This window comes from Scylla paramamosain, chromosome 8 (genome assembly GCF_035594125.1).
Source record: "Scylla paramamosain isolate STU-SP2022 chromosome 8, ASM3559412v1, whole genome shotgun sequence".
Classification (NCBI taxonomy): Eukaryota; Metazoa; Arthropoda; class Malacostraca; order Decapoda; family Portunidae; genus Scylla; species Scylla paramamosain.
In genome coordinates, this window is record NC_087158.1 from 19,369,540 (window position 1) to 19,379,539 (window position 10,000).

At 45.9% G+C, this 10,000-nt stretch overlaps 1 protein-coding gene across 2 annotated transcripts in view; it reads right to left on the bottom strand.

Annotated features, from left to right (window-relative positions):
• The window catches only part of LOC135102926 (nephrin-like), a 174,833-nt gene that overhangs the window by 26,317 nt on the left and 138,516 nt on the right, over nt 1-10,000 (bottom strand). For both annotated transcript variants that reach the window (XM_064008603.1, XM_064008602.1), the window contains exons 9-12: nt 9,327-9,474; nt 2,655-2,785; nt 1,808-1,967; nt 521-618 (exon numbers count right to left, since the gene is read on the bottom strand). In XM_064008603.1, the coding sequence (XP_063864673.1) occupies nt 521-618; nt 1,808-1,967; nt 2,655-2,785; nt 9,327-9,474 (537 nt within the window). The remainder of the gene's footprint in view (nt 1-520; nt 619-1,807; nt 1,968-2,654; nt 2,786-9,326; nt 9,475-10,000) is intronic.

A 10,000-nucleotide genomic window follows, 5' to 3' on the forward strand; every position in this document is an offset into this window, starting at 1 on the left:
TGAACGTAATATATAACAGGTTCATTAAAGTGGATCTGAATCATGGAGGAAAAACATGGTAATTGTATACGAAATGTGCAGAAAGCTGCTTCTTTTTAGGTACTGCTGCTGCAAATGTTGTTACTGTTGCTGTTGATGCTGCTGCTGCTGTTGTTCCTAACGCTGCTACTGCTGCTGCCACAACAATAACAACAATAATTACTACTACTATTACTACTACTACTACTACTACTACTACTACTACTACTACTGGTAGTGCTGCTGCTGCTGCTGCTGTTGCTGTTGCTGCTGCTTTTGGCATTTCCGTTGTTGAATTAAATATCATGGAAGGTAAAAAAGGAGAAGAAAAATGAGAAAGACAAGGAGAAGGAAGAGGAATAAGATAAGAAGAAAGGATAAGGAGGACTGGGTAAGAGCGGGTTGCAAAGAGTTGGCGAAAATGAAGACGCAGTGAGTGAGTGAATGGGTGAGAGTGGGAAAGAAAGGTGAGTGTGCAGGAGGCTCTCTCAGCGACACTCACCTCTGCGGGGTTGGCCTCCAGCACACACCTGAGCTCCACCTCCTCCGTCGCCGCCACTGACACCGCCTGCTCGTGGTCGTCGCTGCACTCCGGGGGGTCTGCGGGAGGGAAGAGAGAGAGGGAAGGTGTTAGGGATTGTGATTTTATTTTTTTCCATTCTCTTCTTTATATCACCGTCACTCGTCATTACTTCCATTACTGAATTCCTGCTCCTCCCATTCCTCCCATTAGTTCTCTTCTCTTTCATCCTCCTCGTTCTTCTCTAAATATTTATTTATTCTCCTCCTCCTCCTCCTCCTCCTCCTCTTCTTCATCATATTTTTGTGTACATGTCATCTGCCTCGTTTTCATCTTCGAATTTTGTCTCTCTCCTTCTCTTCCATTTCTCTCTCCTCATCCTCTCCCATCTCCTCCTCCTCCTCCTCCTCCTCCTCCTCCTCCTGCTGCTTTTCCTGTTCCTCCTTCTGCTCTACTTCATCCTCATCCCTCTCCTTCTCCTTTTTATTCCTCCCCTCCCATCAATATTGGTAGTATTTTCGGAGCTTAAACGAAGAGGCAATCAACCTTTTTATACCGCTGTTTTACGAAGTTCCGGTGAAGACCTCGTATTGATGAGCTCCGGAGACATGACTTCTTGACCGCGCCGTTTGGGGACAGAGGGGGAAGACGGAGTGACTCAAGGGAAAGGGAGAAGCTGGGAGGGCAAAGAACGAGTGAATCAGTTTGGTTAGACTCGAGAACCTTCTTGGGAGGGAAATGTAGATGGAGAGGTTACTGTATTGTGGAGAAAGGGAGAAAAGGAAAGGAAAAGCGAAGAAAGATCGGGAGATACTCAGCTTATCTCATTGGGGTAATTGAGAGAATAGAAAGGATGAACTGGAGAGTACAAGTAGTAGACGGAAGGAGGGTTAAAGGTGCAACGCGAGAAGAGAATAAAGGGGGAGAGAGTGAATGGAAACTGTAAAGCTAAATAGATATTCCCAGATAACACTTGCGGAAGTCATGAAAAGAATAATCATCAGATAACGTTTGGAAAATCAATGGAGGAAGTAAGTTAGGGAGAATAGGAGGGGAATTAAGGGGAAGTATCTGTGCTTGAACAACGGAGAGGGAAGGAAGGAGTGTATGCACAAGGAAACACTCAGGCGGGACGTGGAGGGCTGCTGGAGTGTTGGTGACGCTCCGGTACTTGTCGAAAGCGGCTCTCGGAAACAATATGAAGGGAACACCAAAGGGACAGGAACGCAGGAGGTGCACAAGAGGAAACAGGAGGCATCATACACTCACACAGCACGTCGAGGGCGGCTGGTTCGCTGGTGACCGTGGCAAGGGTGTTGGTGACGCGACACTGGTACTTGCCCGCGGCCTGGCGACTCACTCTTTGCAGCACCAGGTTCCTCCCTTGAGCCAGCACGCCGCGACTCCTGTCCGAGTGCAGTGGCTCCCCCTAGACAGAGAGAGAGAGAGAGAGAGAGAGAGAGAGAGAGAGAGAGAGAGAGAGAGAGAGAGAGAGAGAGAGAGAGAGAGAGAGGGGATATCGATAAATTGTGAAATTTGAGAAGCTTAAGTGTTATATAGTGATGAGCTGCATAATGACTTGGGATGCTGAGGAAAAAAATGTTATGGATGGTGATTAAATTACAGACGTTCCCTTCCTTCCCTCCCTCCCTTCTGTCCCCGCGTCTTCCTTCTCCCTCTCTATTTTTCTCTCCTCTAGTAAGCCTTCCTCTTTCCTCTTACCCCCTCATATCTTAAATCATGCCCCCCTCTTCTTTCCTTTCTTTTACCTCCTCCTGTCTTGAATCACCTCTCTCCTCATAACCTTTTCTCTTCCACTTTTCATCCATTCCTCTTTCCTCAATTATATCACTCTCCTTTACCTCTTTCCACTCCTACGTAGTTTCCTTCTCCTATCTACCTGTTCTATCCATTAACCTCTTCGTTCTCTTTTCCCTTTTTTTTATTCTTGATCCTTTCTTTTAAACTACTTTTCCTCTTTGCACTTTCAATATCCATTCCCCTTCTTTTCCTCCTCCTCTTCTCGTGACTCCTATCCATTCCTCCCATCCTTCTCTCCTGCTGTAATCTTTTTCCCTTTTCTCCGCCGCCCGTCCTTCACTTCGGCTTCTCTCACCTCATGCAGCCACACCACGCGAGTCTCCGGTGGGTTGGCTTTGATGTCACACTCGAAGTACACGTCCTCGCCCTCGCGGATGTTGGTGGGGTCGAGGGCGGGCGCCAGGAGAACCTGCACCACAGGACCGACTGCAAGAAAACAATGCACTATTGCTTCTATTCCTAAGCATTTCGGTTCTCATTAGGACTATTTTTCAAAGGATGCGGAGATGATTAGTGAGGTTTTCATTGGTGTCTGTGTGTGTGTGTGTGTGTGTTTTGCTCCATTTCTGATGTGGAATCTTTGTTAAACTCTCATTGGAATCATGAAAATATGCTTGAAAATTTTGATTCTGACTTCCACTAGAACACGTTAATGGTAGACGAAATAAGATTCCGAAATGTTTAAGGATGCGGAAGTCAATATATCACGCACCATCCATCCCTACTGCACACACACACACACACACACACACACACACACACACACACACACACACACACACACACACACACACACACACACACACACACACACACACACACACACGCGTCTGCATCACGGGAGCATCTGCTTTACCACAAGACGAGGCCAATCAACTACAAAGAGGCGGCTTCGAACGAGGTTGGCATTATAACTATTCATGTGCGAACCGATATAACCTTGGCGTCAGGCTTCAGGCAGCGCCCTACCCCCTGAGGCCAGGCATATGTGTGTGTGTGTGTGTGTGTGTGTGTGTGTGTGTGTGTGTGTGTGTGTGGGATTCGGATGAAGGGCTCTCTCTCTCTCTCTCTCTCTCTCTCTCTCTCTCTCTCTCTCTCTCTCTCTCTCTCTCTCTCTCTCTCTCTCTCTCTCTCTCTCTCTCTCTCTCTCTCTCTCTCTCTCTCTCTCTCTCTCTCTCTCTCTCTCTCTCTCTCTCTCTCTCTCTCTCTCTCTCTCTCTCTCTCTCTCTCTCTCTCTCTCTCTCTCTCTCTCTCTCTCTCTCTCTCTCTCTCTCTCTCTCTCTCTCTCTCTCTCTCTCTCTCTCTGGCCGCAGCCCTCAGATCTCTTTCATTAGCGGGCCTGAGAGGGCGGCACAGACCCAGATAGTCCCGCAGCAAGGGTTCTCACAGACCATGAGGGGCAAGCGTGCAAGTGATCTCGGGGGACGGTAGTGAGCACCTCTTACTCGTGTTTGCGGTCAGTCTGCCGAACTGTAATGCCCAGCCGCGTGGAGGCCCAGTTAGCGGAGAAGCAGTGCTAGTTAGTGAAGCACGCCGAGGAGCAGACGAGCTTGACCAACAGGTTCAGGCTCTTGTTTCCTTAATTGCAGTTTAGTTCGTGGTAATATTCATTTGTTGTTGTGTCGTCTTGTTAGGTTTTGTGGTACTACTCAGGAAAAATGTGGCGAGTGTTCTGGATTTTTTTTATGTTCTTTCTTTCTCTCTTCAGATTTGTCTTTTTTTTGGGCGTCACATTGTTTGTGTCGAAAGTTTTCTGGGGCAAAAGCTTTTAATTGGCTTTTGAGTGAAGTCTTGATGAGGGTTTCTACTTTTGGTGCTACCGCTTTATTGTGTGTGTGTGTGTGTGTGTGTGTGTGTGTGTGTGTGTGTGTGTGTGTGTGTGTGTGTGTGTGTCCCTGCGATGCCACACAGGCTCACGTCCACCTCCCCCTAGGGCCATTCACTTAATACTGCTATATATAGCCAATTAGTAATGGGTGCCGCGCTGGCAGACTCGCGTTCCTTACTTTTCATGAAGAAGAAAGAAAGAAAAAAAAAGATTTACTATTAAGGGAAATGTCAGCAGTCTTGTACTGTGCAAAAAAAAAAAAAAAAAAAAAAAAAAAAAAAAAAAATATATATATATATATATATATATATATATATATATATATATATATATATATATATATATATATATATATATATATATATATATATATATATATATATATATAAATATTTTTTTTTCGGGAGTGTTGTGCACGCAGGTATGTTTCATTCTGCATGTAGCTCCGTATATAATGTCTGTGCGTACTTTGACCTTTGGAGGAACAGCAGACGCATTCAAAGCCATATTTACTTTTACTTAATATTTTTCCTTTGTTCGTGGATGGTTATGAAGTCAGAACTCTTTCAAAACAGAGGTATTGCAAATGACAAACAAACACGTATTTCACAACACACATGCGTCAGTGCGTCAGATGCCGAAGCCTGCGTGGCGGCGGCCCCATGAAGCACATCTGTCTGACACCAGCCGCCCGTGTGCCCGCCGGAACCCCGCGCGTGTTTAATGGCAGCGCGGTGGCCCCTGAGGCACAGAATGGTGGTCTAAATTGAAAAACATGAAAAGTTGTCCCGAGAATATTGAAGCAATGCCACAAACCCGTAAACCTTCTTTAACGATCACGCCCCAAATGTAGGAATGGCGCGCGATGAAATGTGTTTCTGAAGAATAAGAACAAATAAATACAAAGCAAAAGCGATGTTGCTTTAGTTCAGCCAGCATGAACAAAATTACTTCAGAAAATTACAGTATTACTCCTACAGCATATAGGCGATCGTGCCAAAGCAAAACCAATTCGCCGCCGCTTTCATTATGTGGATACGCTACGTCGCGTCCGCTCCTGCCTGAACATTACTCCCTCCCACTACCGCCACACTCACCCACAATAAACCTCTTACCTGCCCCGGTGGACGACACAAGCGTTACATTATTTCATCTATTGTTTGACATATATTGGGGACCTGTCGATGTATTTGTCTTGTTTCCCTAACTGTATTTTTTTCATGTAGCGAGCGTCCCATATTTTTCATAATTGCTCTTAACTTGCTTACTTCACCTGTTCGTGTTTGTTTACCGCCACTTTTAGCTGACAGCACTGGGGGACCTGCCATTTAATTTAGCGCAAGGGACCATGTTGTTTCTCTTATGCACTATTCTCACGTTGCATAACAGAACTAATTCCACCTGGCCAGACTGTGCGGCGAGTCAGTAAGCACAACGCGCGTCACCTCGCTAAGATGATATTGCAAAAACGAAATGAAAATGAGGTGAACTGCGAGGGTTGCGTCCGTGGTGGCTGGCCTCACGGTGCCTCGGGGGTGATGACAGACGCGAGGTGGGCAGGAAGATGCAGTGATAGAATTAACATTATTATTATTATTAGTATCAGTATGTGCTAGTAGTAGTAATAATAGTAGCAATAGTAGTAGTAATAGTAGTAGTAGTAATAGTAGTAGTAGTAGTAGTAGTAGTAGTAGCAGTAGTTGTTGTTGTCGTTGTTGTTGTTGTTGTTGTTATTGTTGTTGTTGTTGTTGTTGTTGTTGTTGTTGTTGTAGCAGCAACTGTAAAAGTAGCTGTAGTAGTAGTAGTAGTAGTAGTAGTAGTAGTCGTCAGTAATTGTAGTAGTAACAACTGTGAGTAGTAGTATTAGTAGTAGTAGGAGGAGTAGAAGTAGAACCAGCAGCAGGTATGGTTGTTTTCTACTGTTATTGTCTCGCCTCACAACTGTGCACAGTTGCATGTATATCCGGGAAAGGCCGCGGCCTGAAAAGTGGGCGGGTCCACACAAGTCATTCGTGTTTTGTATGTTGTGGTGGTGTCTGTAAGGTGGGCGGGGGCAGAGTCAGTGGGGTGGGACGTGTCTCCATGATTGTGGGTATTGTTTGGCGGTGTACACTGCATGCCGGTCAGGTGCCATCAATATCAGGATTGTTGTAGGAGTGCAGGCGTGGTGGTGACCCTAGCGGAAACCCTGGCACGTCCTCTATCCTGGCGTGAGCGGGTCTGTGTTGAGGAGCCTGTCTGGGGATCCGCCGTGGAAAAAGTCTGTCGTGGTTCAGGTCATGCATGTCAGGCAGAGCGCGTGTTGTGGTAAGTTTCTTTAGTTTTATCAGTGGAACTCTGACTGAAAGGATTTTATTTTTCTGGAGATACTTTACTTTAATTACAGGGTCATGTGCCAGCGTTGAATTAATGAGCCTTCTGTTATCTATTTCTTGTGATATTTTTTTTTATATAAGATGAACACTAGCCAAGAGCAACAAGGTTTATACGAAAGAAGACCCACTGAGGTGCCAGTCCCTAAAGAAAGAGAGCCAAAAGGATTGACCAAAACTAGAGAAATGTCTTGAGACCTCTCTTCTGAAAGAATTAAAGTCGCAGGAAAAAACGCGCGCGCTCACAAACACACACACACACACACACACACACACACACACACACACACACACACACACACACACACACACACACACACACACACACACACACACACACACACACACACACACACACACACACAGACACACACACACACACAATGGTAGTTGTTGCGGGATTCTGTATCAGCGGTGCCTCATTGTGCTGTCGTTTCGATGGCGTGTTGGGATTTTTTTTAATAACAGGAACATGGGTATAATATGAAATGAATTTAATTAACTTACACACGCGCTCACGAACACGCATATACTCACGCGCGAACAAACACACACACACACACACACACACACACACACACACACACACACACACACACACACACACACTTTTTTTGTCTGAATGTTTACACCAAAATGTTTAGTTGTCCACCAGAATGAAAATGGAAATTGGCTGTAGGTAGCACTGATCCTGCAGCCTGAGCCTTCTAGTCCCCTTAAACCTTACACTTTGTTTCATTTCATTATCTTTATCATACGGTAGATTAACCTTGGCGTGCGGGTGAAGGCTTTACTAAAGGTGGCTGGCGGAGGATCCCGTGTTTGGGTGCGAGAGGGAAGCAATGAGAGGGAAGCACTGTTTTTGTTTGCCTGGCGCGTGAACCTTTGCCACTTCTGCACCTGTCATCGCTGGCGTACCGAGGAGACGGGGAGTGTTTCTTAGAGTGGCGCAGCTGAACATAGAGTGTTGAATTATGTCTCGATGGATTCACGGGGTTTGCATTCGTAAAGCGTCTCTCTCTCTCTCTCTCTCTCTCTCTCTCTCTCTCTCTCTCTCTCTCTCTCTCTCTCTCTCTCTCTCTCCTCTCTCTCTCCTCTCTCTCTCTCTCCTCTCTCTCTCTCTCTCTTAGTGTGTGTGTGTGTGTGTGTGTGTGTGTGTGTGTGTGTGTGTGTGTGTGTGTGTGTGTGTGTGTGTGTGTGTGTGTGTGTGTGTGTGTGTCTGTCTGTCTGTCTGTCTGTCTGTCTGTTTTAATGCTCTCCCCCTTCTCTCTCTCTCTCTCTCTCTCTCTCTCTCTCTCTCTCTCTCTCTCTCTCTCTCTCTCTCTCTCTCTCTCTCTCTCTCTCTCTCTCTCTCTCTCTCTCTCTCTCTCTCTCTCTCTCTCTCCACCACCCCCCGTCCCCTATTCATCACAACCTGCCTTCAGATCGTTCGTTCCCTCACTTCGCAACGCCTATTGTTTCCTAAACTGCGAGAATACTAAGTCATTTGAGACCTGCCCGATCCATACTTTAATTCCTGCAGTGGGCGAAATCTCTTAATGATCTTTGCGTTTAAAAAAAAGTCATCGGGCCCGACTTTCAACTTCCGTATTGTGTTTTGTATTGTATTGACGTTTTTATTGCCTTTTATTTTATTTTTTTCTTCGTTGGGGAGAGGCGGAGGCGGAAAGGTCTTGGATTAGTTCCCTTTGTGCAAAATGTGACAGGGGTATGAAAGATTAACGAGGAGGTACATGAAGAAATATTGCCAGTGGGTAAATGATGTGAAAAACAGAGGGTGAAAGCAGAGGAGGAGGAGGAGGAGGAGTAGGTGGTGGTGGTGGTGGTGGTGGTGCGTGGTGGTGGTGACGAGGAGGAGGAGGAGATTGAGGTGTTGGAAAAATAAACGGGAGGAGGAATAGGAGGAGAAAAAGGAGAAAAAAAGGATGTAAAAGAGTCAGAGAGGGAGACGAAATAAGAGCGAAACAGGGAAATGAAAACATGAAAAAGTAGAGAGAAGGAAACATGTTATTAGGAAGAGGAGGAAAACTAGGAGGAGAAGGAGGCTAAGGAGCAGAGAAAGAGGGGAGGGTGGTAGGAGGAGGAGGGTAGTAGGAGGAGGAGGAGGAGGAGGAGGCAGGAGGAGGAGGAGGAGGAGGAGGAGGAACAGCGGCACACAAACAGTATAAAGGAACAGCAAACAGTACCAGACTTGTTGACCCTTACGAGGCTTTGCGCTAGATTAAACGTTCTAATCCTGAAAGTGAGAGACGTAGCGAAGATTAAAGACGAAGAAGATGGAGGAGAAGGAGGAGGAGGAGGAGGAGGAGAAGCGAAGAGGAGGAGGAGGAGAGGAGAGGAGGAGGAGGAGGAGGAGGAGGAGGAGGAGGAGGAGGAGGAAGGAGGAGGAGAAAACGTAAGAATTAGCGTGGGTGTAGAAAGAAAAGGGGTAAAAAACAGAATGAGGAGGAGGAGGAGGAGGAGGAGGAGGAGGAGGAGCGAGGAGGAGGAGAAGCGTAAGATCTACAGTAGAGTAGGAATATCAGGAAAAAGAGATAAGAAAAATAAGAAGGGAAAGAGAACGATGAGAAAGAGGAGGAGGAGGAGGTAGGAGGAGGAGGAGGAGCAGCAGCAGCATCATAAAGTGAAGAAAAAGAAGAAGGAAGAAGAAAAAAAAAACGTAAAAAACTAAAGTAGGAAAAAAACAAGTGAAAAGGATAATAATACAGTGAAGAAGAGGAAGAAACGATAAGAGAACGAGAAGTAAAATTAGGACACTGGTACTTACACAGGACGGTGAGAGTGTGGGTGGCGACGAGGGTAAAGTGGAACACCTGTAGAGGATTGGAAGCTGTGCAGGTGAGCGTCTGCCCGTTGTCGTCCATGGAGGGAAGGAGACGACCCCGCCTGACCGTCGTGTTGCCATCGAGGGACGACTGGAGGAGGGAGATGGGAGGGAGGTCGTGGTCACACGGCAGGTGCAGATACACGGGGATGCAAACAGGTGGATGGACAGGTAAATGTTTGAATACATCGGCAGTCCTTTATCCCGCGCAAATGTTTAAATGCTTGGGATTATTCAAAGGAATGGTTAAAAAGTAATTGGCCAGTTTGTGTGTGTGTGTGTGTGTGTGTGTGAGTGTGTGTGTGTGTGTGTGTGTGTGTGTGTGTGTGTGTGTGTGTGTGAGTGTGTGTGCTTTTGTTTGTACTTACTATGTATATCAGTAAATGGACAAGTGTGATAAAGAAAGACTAAAGATAATATGATGATTTAGTTTTGTGTGTGTGTATGTGTTCGTTTATCTATGTGTATTAGTAACATGAACAAGTATGACAGAGAGAGTGAAGGTAATACGATTATTTAGGTTTATGTGTGTGTATATGAACATATGTATGCATGTATGTATGAATGTATACACTATGTAATGCCTGCAGGTGTATATGCACGAGTAAGTAGGTGTA